Below are 18,398 nucleotides of genomic sequence, written 5' to 3' on the forward strand. Positions count from 1 at the left end.
ACATCGCGGGAGCGCAGGACAAGGTAAGTGATCGAGGGATCGCGGAGCAGCGCCGCATGGTATTCCCGAGTGTAGCTCGGGGTTACCGCTTGTGGTACTGAAACTTTACCCCGAGCTACACTCGGGAATACCATCAGGGAGGTTAATTGGATTTAGTTCTGGACATTGATTGGGCCATTCTAACACATGAATATGTGCCGCCATTTGTGGCCTCAGCTGTCGTCATTGGAGGCTTCAGCTGTCGATCCCCAGGATGGTGATTTCCCGCCGGCATCCAGCAATCGCCGAGTATCACTGATGGGGGAGAAGTCTGTATGTAAACAATAAAGAATCTTTTCCCTGTCAACTCCTGCACACTGCTTTGTATTGCTCTGCATAACAGAGCAATACAAAGCAATGTGCTTACACAGTAAAACACACACACAGCGCACAGTACAACAGCGCACAGCACACAGTTAACCCTTTGATCACCCCAGATGTTAACCCCTTCTTGCCCAGTGCATTTGTAGATTACCACCAAAAGAAAGCTCCATTTGTGGGAAAAAAGGACATACATTTCCTTTGGGTACAGTGTTGCATGACTGTGTAATTGTCAGTTAAAGTAGCGCAGCACCGTATTGCAAAAAATGGTCAGGAAGGGGGGTAAATCTCTGTAGGGCAAATGGTTAATCATGAGTAATATTATGGATGTTTTCACAACATACACAGCAGGTCTCCAGAGTCTCTCCAGCATCTATTACATAATAGTGAGTCCGCCAATTCCATTTTAGATTTGTAGGGGTACCAAAATCCTAGGTAAAGATAAACAGGATTGCCTTTATCTTTAAGTCTGATTTAAAAGGATTCATAATTGTTCATTCAGAATGATTTGATCCATATCATTCTATTGTTCCCCTGTGAAGAGAACATCCCTGGCCTATTTATTTCTGGTGAATATGGGATATGTAGACATTCACAATCAAAAGTTCTGCATATGCATTTTGATTTTATGCAGCTAAACTGAATCCATAAATGGTTAGTAAATGCCTTTCAAGTAATAGTTTTGGTTTGTGCTAGAAGTGCATCCGCTAACTTCAAATACTGACAAATTATATTTTTGGTAGTGTAAATTTGGTGAACAATTTAAGGGCATTGTTACTGAATGCTAGATGAGTAATGTTCACCCACCTAATTCACATCAGATTTATTTTATATTTTGTGTGCATGAGTAGGTTATGCCTAATGCTCCCAAGGTGTTATTAATCTCGAAACTGCAAAGATCCAACCTAATGTTTCCTATTAAAGACATTAGCTGCATAACATATTGCATAAGTGGGGATGATTATTAGTAAAAAAACATGTTTTATAACATTCTGCATCAGTACAGGCAACACTGCTATAAAAAGAGCTGATAAGGTCCCAATATATTGATTAGTGCTTTAAGAGATTCTTATAAAAGAAATTATTATAACAAAGGTGAGTAATTTGCTAGAGATATCTGACGTACAAGAAATTTTCAGAACCACTATACTTTATGTATTTATTCTAAGCACTTATGTAGAATAAATTATCATTGTAAAATATTATCTTCAGACTAAAATGAGCTTGATTTGGTAAAAAAACACTACCCAGAACTTTGTTACAGTTTACTGATCAAGTTACCAATGAAAACAACCTATTTGTTTCATATGAATTAACACAAAAATGCATGCTCAGCAGTATGCCCAGAAGATGTGGAGGCAAATTGTAACTCAAAATGGAATTTTACTACAAAATATAACAGAGAATACAGCAATATAATAGTTCAGTAGTACAAGTAGTATAGCAAAGACACATTCCACACCAATGATTTAACATAAAAAATGCAGTGCTAAATATAAGAATACCCATCATCAAAAGTAAATAAGTGAGTCCATAAACTCAAACATGTAAATGCAAAGTCCCAAAATATAAAAACTGACTTCAAAAGTGTATTCATCCAAAGAATACAATTCTTCCTCTTTCACTTAGCCACCACAGTGTTCAACCACCATGTGCTTTGCCAAACACGCTTACCAGAATGTATGACTCTACAGGTAAGAGAAAATTCCCCATATTACAGGGAAAGAACTAAGGAAACACATAGTGTAAAACCTCTAAAGTGAAATTTTTTAAAATATGCTCACAAGGATAAAAACATAAGCACTAATAATACAATACAGCCTGTCCCAAAGCTCTAGTGGGCAACTTCTGGATGTCAGGATGCGTAATGATGGCACGAATGTCTGCTCCGCCCTATGCATTTCATCATTCCCCGGAAGACGTCAGATGTCAACAAAGCACAAATCCACAAGCGTACCACTTTACCATTTTGAAGGATGCAATTTGTGTAACTAAACATACTACTGATAGGGCAAATACAACTGGCAATGTAATTCTTATTAGCTTCATCATCATTTTACTGGTAGTATATTTACAATTGCCAGAAAACTTAAGGTGATTAATTTATAATACCAGGTTAAATATTTCTGATAAAAATAATTCAATAATGTGGCACAAGACATAAACACATACCTACAGAGATGTGGCATGGGCAGGGCTTAATAATGCATTTTCTCTATAATGTTTGTAAAAAGAAATATATCTGGTCACCAATATTAGGAGACACAGTTTACAGCAAGCAATGCTTCTACTGCAAAATGGAATTCCTGCATTGATGAATAGTAGGAGTCACATTTTAAAAACATTACAATGGGATTGGTGTCATGGCTATAAGTTTACTGAAGCCAATGATTTCAGAGGAACCCTACTTTTATGTTACATCCAAAAGATTCTCATTTTAGTTCAGATCTAGACTGGTATCCACATAAGGGGTTATTACAGTGCCCCAAAAGAATACAAGCTCATTGTGATTCCACAGAACCAATAGAAAAGATTAACCTCTTCCCGTCCACCCATTCTACATAGATGGCGTACAGGAAGCAGCGCCGATGCGGGCTAACATTCCTGTATGTCAGCCCACATCAATGGCTCATGCGCGGCTCACAGAGCGTGCACCCTGGAGCACGGTGCTCAATATGTCACTTGCACACAGTGGATCATATTACCGCTGTGTTCAGGCGATCACGTGGTATTTTACCATGTGACTGTTGTAACTAATCACAGTACTCACATAGTAACAATGAAACTGAAAGTAAAGATCGCTTCTCTCTGCTTAGCAGACAGAAGCAATCCTGCAGTGTGGGAGTGTACAGCAGCCTGTCAGTGCCCCAGTTTAGTGCCCCGTGTCCCTGATCACTGCCCCAGTATTTACATAATAGATAATGCAGGGAGACCCTGCCACCAGTGCACACAAAAACCCCCATACACCATACACACATGTCCTAATCACCGCCATACCAGTGTCTTGATGACCGCCATACTCCAAACCAACACCCTGATCACTGCCATATGCCGTACCAGAACTCTGATCACCTCCATACACCATACCAGCACCCTGATCACCTCCATACACCATACCAGCACCCTGATCAGCGCCATACCCCATACCAGCATCTTGATCACTGCCACACCCCATAGCAGCACCCTGATCACTGCCATATCCCATACCAGCATCCTGATCACCACCATGCCCCATACCAGCATCCTGATCACTGCCATATCTCATACCAGCGTCCTGATCACCACCATACCATCACGTGATCACCACCATACCCCATATCAGCGTTCTTATCACTGCAATACCCCATACCAGCATTTTGATGACTGCCATACCCTATACCAGCATCCTGATCACAGCCATACCCCGTACCAGCATCCTGATCACCCCCATACCCCATAACAGCATCCTGGCTACTGCCATACCAGCGTCCTGATCACCGCCATACCTCATGCTAATATCCTGATCACTGTGATACCCCATACCAGCGTCCTGATCACAGCCACAGCCCATACCAGCACCTGATCACCCCCATACCCCATAACAGCATCCTGGCTACTGCCATACCAGCGTCCTGATCGCCACCATACATCATGCTAATGTCCTGATCACCGTCATACCCCATACCAGCATCCTGTATTTTAGGATCTCAACTGATCAATTTTCAAATATATATCCTATAGTTTGTAGAATCTATAGTCTATAATAATATAAACTGTTTTGGGTTATTTTTACCCAAAAATGTAGCAGAATAAATTGTGACCCAAATTTATGAAGAAAAATTATCTATTTGCAAAATTTTGTAACAAAAACTAAGCAAAAAATAATTTTTTTCAAAATTTTCGGTATTTTTTCATTTATATAGCAAAAAAAAAAAAAACCCAGTGGTGATCAAAGACCAAAGGAAGCTCTATCTCTCTCAAAAAAAAAAAAAAGATAAAAATTTCATATGGGTACAGTGTTGCATGACTGGGTAATTGTCACTCAAGGTGTGATAAAGCCGAAAGCTGAAAATTGGCCTGGACTGGAAGGGGGTGAAAGTGTCGGACTTGAAGTGATTAACAGAAACATCCATAATATTCAGATTTGGCATACCTGGTATTTGATCCAAATGCCACTGGAAAAGAAAAAAATCACTGAAAAGCATTGCATTACTCAACAACCTTAAAGTCTCATTGCTTTAATTAGACAACCTCCAAGGAACATATTTCAATTGGTACATGTATCTCATATCAGGAGCGGGGTGCTTAATCAATGTCTTGGAGGAAAATCGTTATGTGCATAATAGCAGTGGTGTTCTGCAAGCAGCTTCTCCTGATGCCTAGCAAACAGTCAACCGTTTTTAAAATACAAAAAAGAGAAGTACTTCACCTAACAGATGCCAATTCAATCCACAGATAAGACATTGCTCACCTTAGAGCTTGGATGTCATACATGTATACGTACTACAGCAAACAAGCTTAGAAAATCCCTTGATCTGTTCTGTATTGCATAGTTTCTCTGCAATGCAATTCCATGTTTGCTGAGCTATTTGTGAGGTGCTGAACCCACTGATGATGTAGGGTAGTCAGATACCATGGACAGATACACGTGAAATGCACTAAGAAAAAGAGCAAGAAAATCTATCTACTGCTACAATCTGTATATGTCGTGTGCAACCAGCTTGTAAGCAGACGTACTGTGGACCAGGCATAACAATAAGCAAATGGTGAAATTATATCATATATACCAAGCTATTATCCAGTATGATAGTGCAAATGATCCAAACAAGTACAGTATATGGTGAGGATAAACACTGCCCACTTCGGAAGGAATTAGTGGAACATATACAGGCAGAAAACTACAGAACGTTTTAAAAAAATACTCAGTCATTACAATGTTTAAAAAATATTTTATTAAAGCTGAAGTTTATTCTGCTTATATTTTGCATCCCCTTATTTCTCATTTCCTCCCTTATTAGCATGCTAATGCAGGCCAATCATGGCTGTTGGAAGCTGCCAGCAGGGGTGCTGTACATAGCTTCCCAAAAATATATAATATTTACAGTGAAGGCTCCTCCTTGCGTCATTCATACTGCAGCTAATTAGCATACCAACAGTTTGATAAGTGGTTATAATAAATTGCAGTCATCTTCAATACAGAAGCTGAGAGACAGTAAAACATCCTGAAAAAACTAGTAACATATCAATAATAATTATCATTTGCACACATAATCTAGCCATCACAGCCCAAAATGTGCCTTGTTGTAGACAGAAATAATGCAGAATTTTTAATCTTATGTTAGACCTGCAAATGCACAGATATGTTCTTTATATAATTTAGACGCCGTTTTAGTTTAAAATGCAGTATACCAAAAAGATGTAATGGCACATTTCAGTAAGACTAGCCTTCAGCTATGTAGAATAAAGCTTGAAATGCAAGCCATTTTATTCTACTCTAAAGATTTACTGGCAAAATTTGTTTTGGAAAAGCCAGTGAATTGAGATACTTTTAATTAACTAATACATCAAAGTATAAATAATTCTCTTTGCTATGGGAGTGTACTGCAGTGATACTAGGGGACTTCAGGCCTAGCACTGAATGATTTAGGACAGTTAATTTTAAAGAAAACAAAAGAGAAAATGTAAAGCAATCCAAGACTATATTGTACCTGGATAACGCTAGATAGATTCTGCCATCCAAGTGACTATAAAGAAAAGCGGAAATGTTTCTCTTAATGGTAAATCATGCAATAATGTAATATTCATCTCTCAGCAGGACAGCAATGGGTGCCCATGGACAATTAGGAAATATTGTTCCCCAGTAAAGTGGCAGTGCTGCCAATAACAGCCTGCTAGAAGTTTTTAGTACATAGCAACAAAATGAACAAAACATTTTGCTTGTATAAAGTTTCTTAACCCATTGATGTCTCCCCACACATACTGTATATGCAATGTCACAGAAGCCGGTCTTCTTCTGATGTGCCACATATATATGCTCTTGCATTTCTGCTGGAAGTTCAATCCGTAGCTCAGCATGGAAACCAAGCTGTCACCAAAAGCTCCAAGTCTCATACTAACCTTGAGAAGCTGGTAGACCTGGCTCCTGATCACATGATCACCTCTGATTGCCTATCACAATACTCAATCAGTAAGGCTTCATGTACATTGGCAGTTCTTAAATTTGAATTTAGGAGCTTTTGGGGTTTTTTTTGCAAAGCTCCTAAACTCAGCTCCATAAAAGCCTATGTGTCTATATACACATAGGCTTTTAGCAGAGTTTTGAGGCAAATATATATTTTATTTTAGTAGATGCATCATAAAAGAAAAGAAAGGTACATATATGTTATGCCAAGCCAATGTAAAAGAGCACAAACAATATGTATAATTAAAGTCTACATGACTCAGCAGCAAAAACAGGGAATATAACGCGTGAAGTCCGTATGAGCTCTCTGTGAGCAAAAACAGCAGGGTGCGTCTGTAAGAATCCACTGGCTAGGAACATCAGATGGCACAATGATAAAATCAGATAATGCAGAGAAAAAAAGCAGAGCAGGAATAAGAAAGGTAGTCTGAGAAAGCTAAAGAGGAGGAGAGAGAAGAGAGAGAGAAAAAAAAGGGGTGTATGTGTGGAGGGAGTGAAGGTAGTGGGTTGGGAAGGGATGGAGGGGGGCGAGGGTCAGGACCGAAACGGGGAGCATCAAAATGAGGAGAATCGAAATAAGGGTTTTAAGCAGGCATGGATGTTAGAGGGGTGGAACAGGATGAGACCATGTGAGGAGTGGAGAGATGTGCCAAGAAACTTTCTGCAACTAGCAGGAGGTGGGCCTCAACTGTGTACTTCAGGTGGTAACATCTCCTTAAGGAGGAAAAGTGGAACCACATAAACCATAGCATTTTATATTTCTCATAAGTATCATTATCAAGCCCCAACATCTCTTCCATGCGCATGATATTGTTGATCGTTTAGACCCACAAAGACAGGGGTGGGGTGGTAGTAGTCTTCCAAAAACTGGGTATCAGTTGTTGTGCAGCAGAAAGGAAAAAACGCAAAAAGCATTTTCTCTGGACAGTTAATGAGCCTGGCAGCATGAACAGAAGAGCGATTTCTGGAAAGGGGGTCAAGGTCTCATCATAGATTTTGTCATATATGTCAAAAACCTGGGACTTGAAGGGCCGGATTCAGTCGCAACCCCATCAGATATGTAAGTGAGTACCCTCCTGTAATGCCTTTGAAATGTGTTGGCCTTTGACCCTTTGTTTCTTGGGGAATTTTTGCAATAAAGCATCGCTGTCCATATGCCATAAGCACAAGAAATGACATTCATGTCATTTCTCTAGGCTAAAGGAAAATTACAGAGTCACAAGACATTAGAACTGCTTAGAATAGATAAGAGTTGTTTGCGCACTTTAAGAACTTGTTTGTGCATTTAAAAATGTTTACTTGTTTGAGAAGTTAGAAATCTTTAAGTTAAGAGTAGATAAGAAGTTGTTTGTGTAGAAAGAGATGTTTCATTAGGATTGGGGGCATAAGATAAGAAGTTGTTTGTCCAGTAAAGTGGCTAGGTGTGACACTTGTTACCTCATGGGACCTTTTGGTGTTTTCGAGTAAGCGCTTCCTGACATGGGTGTGGCGCCCGCCCAGTTTGGCAAAGTAGCCAGGAACACCAAACCAGGGTATTTAAAGAGAGGCTTGGACACGGTGAGACCAGAAGCCTCCCCATGCGAAAGGGGACGCTCTGACGCTGGGACATTTGCCAAGACTGCATGGACTCATCAGTCTCGATCGTGACCTAGGCTTCTCCACAATCTCCTGTGCATTATGGTTCCGATGGGATGGGGTATTTTCCTTCCCGCCTTCCCATAGCTTTGGTAATGTATTAATTCTATGCTGTGACGCTGTTATAAGATGTGTTTATTTCATGCTGTGATACTCACATTACTAATAGTGTGTGTTATTATGCAGATTGTGACAACTATCAGATATATCTTCCTGTGTGCTGTGTGATAATAAAAGTGGAGGTTTTGACAGTGCAAGAATATTGCAGTTGGATTCTGTTATTTCTTGGAGTGCTGAGTGAATGCTGCATGCCAGAGCAGCTGTACATTTGGTAGAGTGTCTCTTACCTGCTTAGAATAATGGTGTAAGTGCTGGCTAAACATACCTGTGTATTGTGTGTGTGTGTGACTTGCTCTTGATTTTCGTGTCCAGCCTTGCATTACACCTCCTCAGCACCACACCACCAACAAATGTTGGATGTGGAAGGGAATATCTTATGTAAGGAGGAGGGATCCCTATACTATCATGAGAGAAGCTTAAAAAAGTTCTCCTGTGCATAGTAGGCGATGGAAGAGTTATGTGTAAAATAGAACAAAGTCTGCCACTCGGCATCTGACAAATCTTTACCCATATCCACAGACCAAACTCTGGTGTAGGGTGGAAGGTCAACATGAATCGAGGAGTGTAGTATTTTATAGAGGGAGGCTAGTAGATGTCTGGGTAACACAGAAAGGGAGCACAACTGCTCATATTCAGTGAGTGGACGATGGACTTGAGAGATAGTGTGCAAGTATCTAAAGAACGAGGACAGATGCAGAGCAGTAAGCCAGTCAGTCGAACCACCAGGAAAGTTAGGTAGGCCTGAGTGAGAATGAATGAAAGAATGGGTCACCAGCCATGTAGTGTGAGAGAGGAGACCAACTGCAGAAGACACCAAGCCTTGTGGAAAAGCTGGGTTATCAAATAAAGGTGTCAAGGCAAGGGGGATGGGTCTGAGGAAGACCATTAAGTCTGTGCTTATACCACAGACACAGGACAACCATCGTTAAGAGAGAAACGGAATCGAAACAATGCAAGTCCCGCCTGTATCCTCAAGGAAGGGCCCTAAGGTCAACAGGAGAAAGGTCCTGTTCCACCTTAGTAGATGCCTTCCTGAACGGTCGGGGGAACCAGTCGCGCATGCGTGCCATCAAGGCGGCTTTATGATAAAGTTCAAAAGCTGGCAGTCTGACCCCGCCTTGAAGTTTCGGATAGGTAAGTAATTTGTGTTTTAGTCTTGAAAAACCATGGTGCCAAATAAAATGGATCGACAGGGAATATAACGTGAGGAAGAAACTCCTAGGCACTAAAACGGGGACCGTCTGGAAAACATAGAACAATTTTGGAAGAGTATCCATTTTTAGGGTGTTAATGCACCCAAACCAGGGTTATTCAGGGTCTGATGGGAGAGGTCTGGAAGGAGAATGATGAGTGTCTCATTAAAGAGTATGGTGTTTTGCATACTGGCTGCACGATGATGGCATTTTTGACCTTGTAATAATGAACTCTGCACAGCATGTGGCGCATGAATGAGGGGTCGGGATTTCTTGGGCCTAAGGTCCTACGTACCCGATCCAATTTGATGGGCACATCTTTGGGCTGCTGCATTAGTTGATTGAAAATAGCAGTAGCTGCTGCTACTAAATCCTTAGGTTCCACTGATCCCGGAATGCCCCAGATTCTGATATTGTTGCAACTATTCCTGTTTTCTATGTCATCCTGTTGGTACATAAGTTGCTGTAATAGTGCCGTGTGAGAGTTAAGAGTCTCTTCATGGGATTGCAAGGCATTACAAAGTCCATCAGAAGTGTTTTCAATTTCTTCCATGTGGACACATATATTTTTCTTAAGTTCTGATATCTCCTGTTTATATGTCTTTTCAATGTGCTTTACACAATGCTCAAAATCATCCTTGGTAGGTAGTGATATAATATAGGGACAGAAGAAAAGAGACAGGAGGCGCCCATCTGAGTGTAGTAATAACCCTGTATTTAATAGCAAAGGATTAAAAACACTCACAAAGGAAGTAATACATGAGAGATGACCGTACCTCAAAACGTCCTGCAGGCGCCACTGGTGGTTGGTGCAATAGCAGCTGGGCTGATGGAGAGAAACACTGTAGTGGTCAATCCTACAGAGTGGTGGTGTTGTAGGAAGGAGCCTAGTACCTGACCCTCTTCCTGTGATGTCAAATCCTGCCGGAGTGTTCCATGCTGGTTACTAGGCTCCTTCCTGCACAAGCACCGCTGGATTGGCTCTACAACACCACCACTCTGTAGGATTAACCACTATAGAGTCTCTCACCATCTCCATCAGCCCAGCTGCTATTGCACCAACCACCGGTGGCGCCTGCAGGACGTTTTGAGGAACAGTCATCTTTCATATACACAGATGAGCTTGTTTTATTACTTCCTTTGTGAGTGTTTTTAATCCTTTGCTATTAAATACAGTGTTATTATTACACTCAGACAGGTGCTTCCTGTCTCTTTTCTTCTGTCCCTGCATACAGAGCTGGCTTGCTCCGAGGATAGCTGCTGTCTTTTTGTGTTAAAAAGATTCCAGGCAAATTGCCTGAGAGACTCTTATAAGGACTTACTGTACACCAAAGCATTTACATACCCTGTTTTTAGTACTTGTATGCCATTATTGCTATTATCATCTTTTACTTTATAAATGTTATCATTTTTATCCTTTTCACCCTTACACTACTTTACTCCTGTGCGCCAGAGTTACTTGTTTTTTACTATAGGGATTTAATATAGGAATGCAAAAATCTGATGTGGGACTGCAGGTCCCAGCCATCCCCTGAACACAGTGAGGCTTGGGAGAGGCTCTGAGTCTCCCGGGGAGGAGAGGTGGCTGCAGGAACTCACCTGTAGGTCGGCTGAAGGCTCCGTTCCAGGAGCAGAAGGAGGCACCAGCGCCATCTTGTTGGTTGGGGTATGCAAGGCTGCAACCGCGGATCTCATGAATAAGCGGCCGAAATTGTCTCCAGAGCACTCCCCTCCTGACTTCTTGAGGTCCCTGTGCTGGTTCTTGCCCATGTGTGGGGTTTAGAGATCCCTTATGAGGGTAAATAGCCCTGCAGGAGGAATGAGGACCAGGAGCTACCGAGGAACACATTCTACAGCTCCATGCGACAAGCCACTCCCTCCCTTTTAGCAGAGTTTAGAAGGTGCAGTGTTTAGGTTAAATCTCTCTCTCATGAACGCAGAAGAGTTGCATTCAGGATAGAAATGTTTTGAACGACGGCCATGGGAAAACGCAAAGTGCAGCAAAAACACAGTATAGCATTTATGCGTGTTTTTGCCGTGTTTTGTATTTTCCAGCATTTCTATACTCATTTATAGCACTACCACAGTTTATGCCAAGTTTAATATTAGTATTTTATGTAACTTTTTGAGGGGATTATGTGTGTTTTGTTTGATCAGCTCTGATGAAGAAGGGATCACCCTTTGAAACGCGTTAGCTTTTATCTCCCCTTTGGATGGAATTTGCATGTGACTTGTGACCTGTAACCCTGTGTGGACTATGGTTATTTTATGCCTGTTTTATCACTACTCTTGTGAGTATATTTCTTTAATAAAATTACTCATTGTTTACTAAGGTAATGCGCAAGGTTAGTGCGCTCTTTTATCTCCTTTTGCATTTTCCCGCAACCAGAGGTCAAGGTTGGCTAGTGTAAAACTTGCCCCTGTACTCATTCTCCTCTGAGTGGTAAAAAAAATAAATGATATATTTGTGACAGGCGTGGCATCAGATCTCAGCCCTTCTCACCAAACTCGCGACCGAAGGACTAGCCAATCTAAAACCGCGATGTCACGTGCGTAACAATGCCACACACAGCTGCACCCTGCACAACGATTTTCCAGCTAATTGAACCACAATTGATGTACCGACAGCCTGAATGCACTTGTTACTGGGTTAGGTTAATTACGCAATTAACCTTTCACACTGCCACCACCTCCTTTTTATACAGAGAAAGAGGAAACTCAGCAATACACTAGGATGATTGGTTAACCGTCAGTATCCCGCTATCTCTACAGACCAGTTATACAGAGGGTTAAATACTCATAGCAGCGCTATTCAGTGGCAGGGATTCGTAAGTTACATTCAGGAGCTATAGAAACAGTTCAACACTTTTAGAAAGTAAGATTTATTACCAAAAGGTCGAAAGGGTGCAGTAAAAATATTTACAGAAAGAAGATGTAACCAATATATATATATATATATAAATATACAGAGCACAACAGCACAGCAAACAGATAACAGAAAGAAGTTTAGGTAAATAAGTACTTGCCAAATAAATGCCTGGGGTTAAGCAGTTTCAAGTCTGATGAGCTAAAAAGGGATTTCTGGTCTCGCACTCGGTTTTGTTGTTGCAGCGAGATTCTCCTTTGCTTTTTGTTTGATAGATGTTATATCACAGACGGTCCTCACTTCTCTGACTACACACAAAGCCTAACAGCATCTTTTTCTACAAAATCAATTGGGTGTCTCCCTACCACGGACAAGCCAATACCCTATTTGGCAAGAGGATTGTTTAAAGGCAGGGACTAGCAAGGTACGCTGAACGCATTCCTGAGAGAGGAGGGAAATCAGAGGAGGGAGACTGATTTGGGAGTTTAAGAGAAATACCAAAATGTAGTTGTTTGGAGCACAATGGGTGACCGCGCATCTCTGTCTGCATGATTGTGACAATATTTGTCTACTGGACTGAGAAAACGATTGTAACAACAAAAAAGAAAGCGTGTAAAAAAAAGAAATAAATATAAAGTAGCTAAATCAGGACTTAATCTAGGTTAGTGTTCGAGTCAAAAATCAGGGCTCCAAATGTCTGGGTTGGGGTCAAAGGTCAGAGTTAAAGGTCAATTTTAGGTAGAATTTAAAACAAACTTTATTTAGCATGCATTTGGCCCTACTACAGGTATCAACAACAAATAATACACATATATGGTATTGCCACAAATGGTAAGAAAAGGATAATTTTGTTTGGGGGTGTTTGCGGTGGTTGGAGATTATGGTAATAGCTAACATTTTAAAAAATATATTTTTGTTACTATTTTGGGCCAGTTTTCCTTTGATAATAAATACAGGAATCCATTTACCATCAAATAAAGGCCTAAATTACTTTAAAAGAAAACGAGGTATTATTTACCTGGATACACTAAGTACTGTAGTTGTGATGATATGCACAGTTTTACTAACACGTGTCATAGTTGCAAAAGCATTCAGGCATTAGGATCTATTTTATCTTCAGGCATTATGGTGTTACAGAATAACTTTGGCCTCCCATTTACTAAATTTGCTGAATGTAAGTGCATCTGTACTTCAGTTTTCCCTTAGTCTCCCTGCAAAGTCTCACAAATACCCATTGATCCTGTTGGTGGTTATCAGCATATTCTCTGTTGTATCACAAGCCTGCGGTTTGTCAATAAAACACTGGCCACACTTAGCTCTCGTCACAGCTTTCTGGATTACCAGTAGTGCCTTTACTTCTGAAATCCTCCCAATGTGAGCTACTGTGTCTGGGAGGAAGGGAGGTAGTAAGTAGCCTTATATGTTTTCCTTTTAAGGGCCCAATCCCTGTCATTTTAGAGCCCACATTTGAAAAACAAATTCTCTACATTTTTCATTCAGAACATCATATAATCCTGGTCGACCTTGTCCTTTCTGGAATTCTATGTAACATTGTCCATAGTCAAGGAGTTTATTTGTAATCAAGTATCCAACTCATTTTATGGGAAATGTATACTTACATTTGTCGTCCATGTTGATCTTCTCTGGTCAGTACTCCTTCTTTCTCCATGAGCATCTGGCGAAAAGTTCCTACTTTCTGGCGTATTTCCTCTTCTGAGTACCTAACAAAAAATGCAGTGATTATGGTTATAGCCGGTTGTCCAGATACTGTTTTATGTTTTATTGTTATCTTAACTTCATATATACCATTATATTCAATAGCACTTTAAAGTAGGGTGTATAGTGAATACAATGTACTTACATTGCTAACAACATAGCACAGATATTGTTAGATTATTTTGAGAAAGAGGAAAACTTTTACATGCTATTTTTCATGCAATTTTACTTTCACAATTTTAATATCTGACACCTTTTGGCTAGGTGAAATAACAATTTTTGAGGTCAAGATCACTTCAGCTTTTCACCTGCTAACAAATGAAAATCTACTTAGTGTCCAGTATAGCAATGGTTTCGTCATGCTACATGAAACATTGAAGGATTTAGGAAAACATATGTTTAAAAAAATAATCCTAAATTATGATAAGAAACATTTCATCCTGCTTGATCTGTGGCCAGGGTACACAAGCAGGAAACACAAGCTTCCTCACTTTCCAGCTTCCAGATGTTAACTGGGGGGGGACCTTAATGGTTGATGGGGCAGGGTTTCTCCCTAAGTTTCCTTTCAGGGACTGCAATGCCAGGTTTAGTATAATTGATAATATTGTATTGTAGAATAATTATTTTTCTTTTTATTTAAAAAAAATGTGAAAACCTAGCATAACAAAACATACAGCTTTTCAGACCTTATTTTAAGCTGTGTTTTTTTTTTTTAAAGAATGGTACACTTTATCTGCAGTGTCTATCTTAGTTTTTAATGACATTTCTTATGAAGGACATTTCAGTTATCTGTCAAGAATGACAATCATCAACGTTTAGGCCATGAGCCACAGCTAAAAAAAAAATATTATTCAAGGTTTGAGATATGCCTCTACAAGTGCTAGTTTACTGTGTTCATTGAGCTGTAAATCTTCAATGTACACTATATATAAATACTGTATTTGTTAATGCAAGTTTTAAAGTGATCCTTTCTGAATCAAAACATAGGAGCTGCCATCGCTGACTTGTTAATACATTTGCAGGTTCCATGACAGTCATGCATTCCTTGCTTCATCACCTAGTAAGTAACAATCCTGAAACAAACCCGCAGTCAATGACGTTCAATAAATATGAACTCCTATACAGTATACTTGTTCCTGATATATGTCCTCCTAGGTAGCGAGGCTGGGATCAGAATAACAGAACTTGATCATGCATGTTTTAAAGGAAACCTGTATTGGATGAAATACAAAGACTGTCAATACCGACTCCATCCTAAGAATGCTGGATACCTGGCTCTTCATGTCTTTCATACTTTCTAAGTTAGTGACTTAGAGAAATGCCGATTACAAAGATAGAACCTGGTTTCTCAGTGTCAGTGACTTGGAAATCATAGACACTGTTAGATTGATTTAATAGCCAAGTAGCAAATATTTTTATAAATAGTACCAATGTCAGCCTTTATACTTTATCACTACAGTTTTCTTTTAAAAGCAACTCAACAATGGCAGTTCTCTTGTTTCTACAGCAACAGGTTTCAAGTGATTTATACAAGGGTTGATTTACTAAAACTGAAGCGTGCAAACTCTGGTGCAGCTCTGCATGGTAGCCAATCAGCTTCTAACTTCAGCTTGTTTAATTAGGCTTTGACAATAAAACATGGAAGGTGATTGGTTTCTATGCAGAGCTGCACCAGATTTTGCACGTTCCAGTTTTAGTAAATCAACCCCACAGTTTTTTTTCTGAAATATAATTTGGCACAAAAACAAAAAAAAATCATACATCTCTGGTGTTTGTTAAGCCCAAGCAGTGCAAACAGTTTGAGTAAATGCAGATATTTAACAAATTAACTGGCCTTAAGAATCCTCTATTACCAGTGAAAGGTATTGCTGTCTTGTTCTGGACTTATTTTTTTAAGACTTATTAAACCCAAAATGTTTTTCCCACCAAAGCAAATATTCCACATTTCCCATAATTCGCACAAACTGCTTCTACCACCAAGTCTACCACTGATTTTGCTCCATGAAGCCTTTTTTTAATGATTTATTTTACCACTACACATGATGCTTTACTTTTTGTTGACATTTTGCTACTAATATCATGTTTGGCAAATGATCACTCTTGACCATTTATCTACTGGTTCTACTGCTGTCATGTTCTGGCATACATATGTACAGATGTTATTTTTTAGTAATGAATTTAGGTATTTCTGCAACCTAAACAGTCTAAATATTTATTCCACATTATGCCAAGCCACCACAAAAAGTACTACTACCCAGTTCTACCCTTGTTTCACAAAGCCAAGCTTTTAATTTACTGCACAGTTGGTACACTACTACTATTTAAAGCCCAATTTAAGTCACAAATGAAAAAACAAAAATAAGCACAAGGGACATTATTTACAGTCATTAAGATCAGTCCCTTGTGCTGCTGTCTCCTGCATTAGATGAAAAGGAACTCTCCCGACTGCTGTAAACGTCCAGTGCAGAAGAGGGCAGAGGTTATTGGGACCAATGGACCTTGTCATCAAGAGTCCCAACTATGCATGCCCTGTCTGTTTACTTCCTCCATTCATGTACTATAACTTGAATTTATTAGAACTTAAGAATGAAAAAAATTACCAAATTTCAAAAGAGCAGATCTGATTTTAAAAGAAAGAAAACTGACCAAAGAAAGGTAAATTTCACAAAGGCTCTAAAAACTCTGTCTAGCCCAGCAATGGGCAAACTACGGCCCGGCAGACCTTTTAATCCGGCCCGCGGAGAGTGGCAAACATTGCCTGTCAGAATGTGTGTAGGCGGGGCAGCGTGAGGAACGTGAGGGGAGCTAGGCTCCTCTCACAGTCCGTCCTGAAGACCGGAACGGCGCAGGAACACGGCGAGAGGAACGCGCGGAGCAAAGGTAAGTGAATTGACACAGGGGGGACTTGGCTTACTACTTGGGGGGGAATAGTACTGTGGGGGATGAAATACTATATGAGGGATGAATTAATATGGGGGATGAATTAATATGGGGAATGAATTACTATAGGGGGGACGAATTACTATATGGGGGATGAATTACTATATGGGGGATGAATTACTATATGGGGGATGAATTACTATATGGGGGATGAATTACTATGAGGGATGAATTACTATATGGGGGATGAATTACTATGGGGGATGAATTACTATATGGGGGATGAATTACTATGGGGGATGAATTACTATATGGGGGATGAATTACTATGGGGGATGAATTACTATATGGGGGATGAATTACTATGGGGGATGAATTACTATATGGGGGATGAATTACTATATGGGAGATGAATTACTATGGGAGATGAATTACTATATGGGGGATGAATTACTATATGGGGGATGAATTACTATGGGGGATGAATTACTATATGGGGGATTAATTACTATGCTTACTATGGGGGAATATTACTATACTTACTATGGATGACACATACACAACATTCATCTACTCTTGGTCCGGCCCCCGGGTCCAATATATGAACCCATTGCGGCCCTCAAGTCAAAAAGTTTGCCCACCCCTGGTCTAGCCATAACTGATATTTCAGTTTTTGGTGAATGTTGGACATTTAAACTATCTAATGGTGTCTTATATTACACAATATATAGACTTCAGGAATGTTTTTTCAATATCTGCATACTTGTCCTTGCCACTGCAAAGACCAGGGGGTGGTGGGTGGAGATACCCAAAAAGCTGGGGCAGAAGCAGAGCCAGAAATCAAAGCAGGAAGATCATGCTTTTTACAGTGAATCTAAAAGTTTTTTTTAAATTCTATATCATGCAGATGAGCTGCAACCTTGTTGGGTTTTTAGTGCTGTATCCAGTTGGGGGAGGGGGAGTCACCCTTTCTGTCTGTCCTAGTGACCAAATTCTCGCTGAAACAGGAGGGAATGAGGCATTTCAATAGGATAACTTGTTCATTTGATAGCATTTTAGCATCACTTTGGAGAGATTTCCTTTCCCTTTCTGTTTTGTCTCAAGGAACTGAAAGAAAGCATACCCAGGGCGAACAGACATTAATAAAACAGGGTACTCTATCCAAAATAAAATAAAAAAAAGTCTTGACTATTGCACTTTGGACAGGTTAGTCCATAAAGGGACAACTCCCATGGGACCAACTGTAGTAAAAAGCACAGCAATTGCACTTCTCAGCCCTTCTTGCTGCTATACAGAAACAATCCAACAGTGGACAAATAAAGGTATAAGGATAGTTCCACTGTCGTTTAGGAAGCAGGTAGATATAAAAAGAGGTACAATGCATCGAACCACACTTTAGTTAATCTAGAATGCCATGTTAATAGCAAACCAAACCTTACAATTTTTCAGTAAGTTTGTTATTAGATTT

General features: G+C 40.0%; 1 protein-coding gene across 1 annotated transcript in view; it reads right to left on the reverse strand.

Annotated features, from left to right (window-relative positions):
• The window catches only part of SRRM3 (serine/arginine repetitive matrix 3), a 571,012-nt gene that overhangs the window by 174,728 nt on the left and 377,886 nt on the right, over window positions 1-18,398 (reverse strand). The window contains exon 5 of the mRNA XM_089676583.1: window positions 13,954-14,055. Coding sequence (XP_089532709.1) covers window positions 13,954-14,055 — 102 coding nt within the window. The remainder of the gene's footprint in view (window positions 1-13,953; window positions 14,056-18,398) is intronic.

This window comes from Staurois parvus, unplaced genomic scaffold, assembly GCF_062004578.1.
Source record: "Staurois parvus isolate SC_StPar_1 unplaced genomic scaffold, SC_StPar_1.0 ptg000172l, whole genome shotgun sequence".
NCBI classification, from domain to species: domain Eukaryota; kingdom Metazoa; phylum Chordata; class Amphibia; order Anura; family Ranidae; genus Staurois; species Staurois parvus.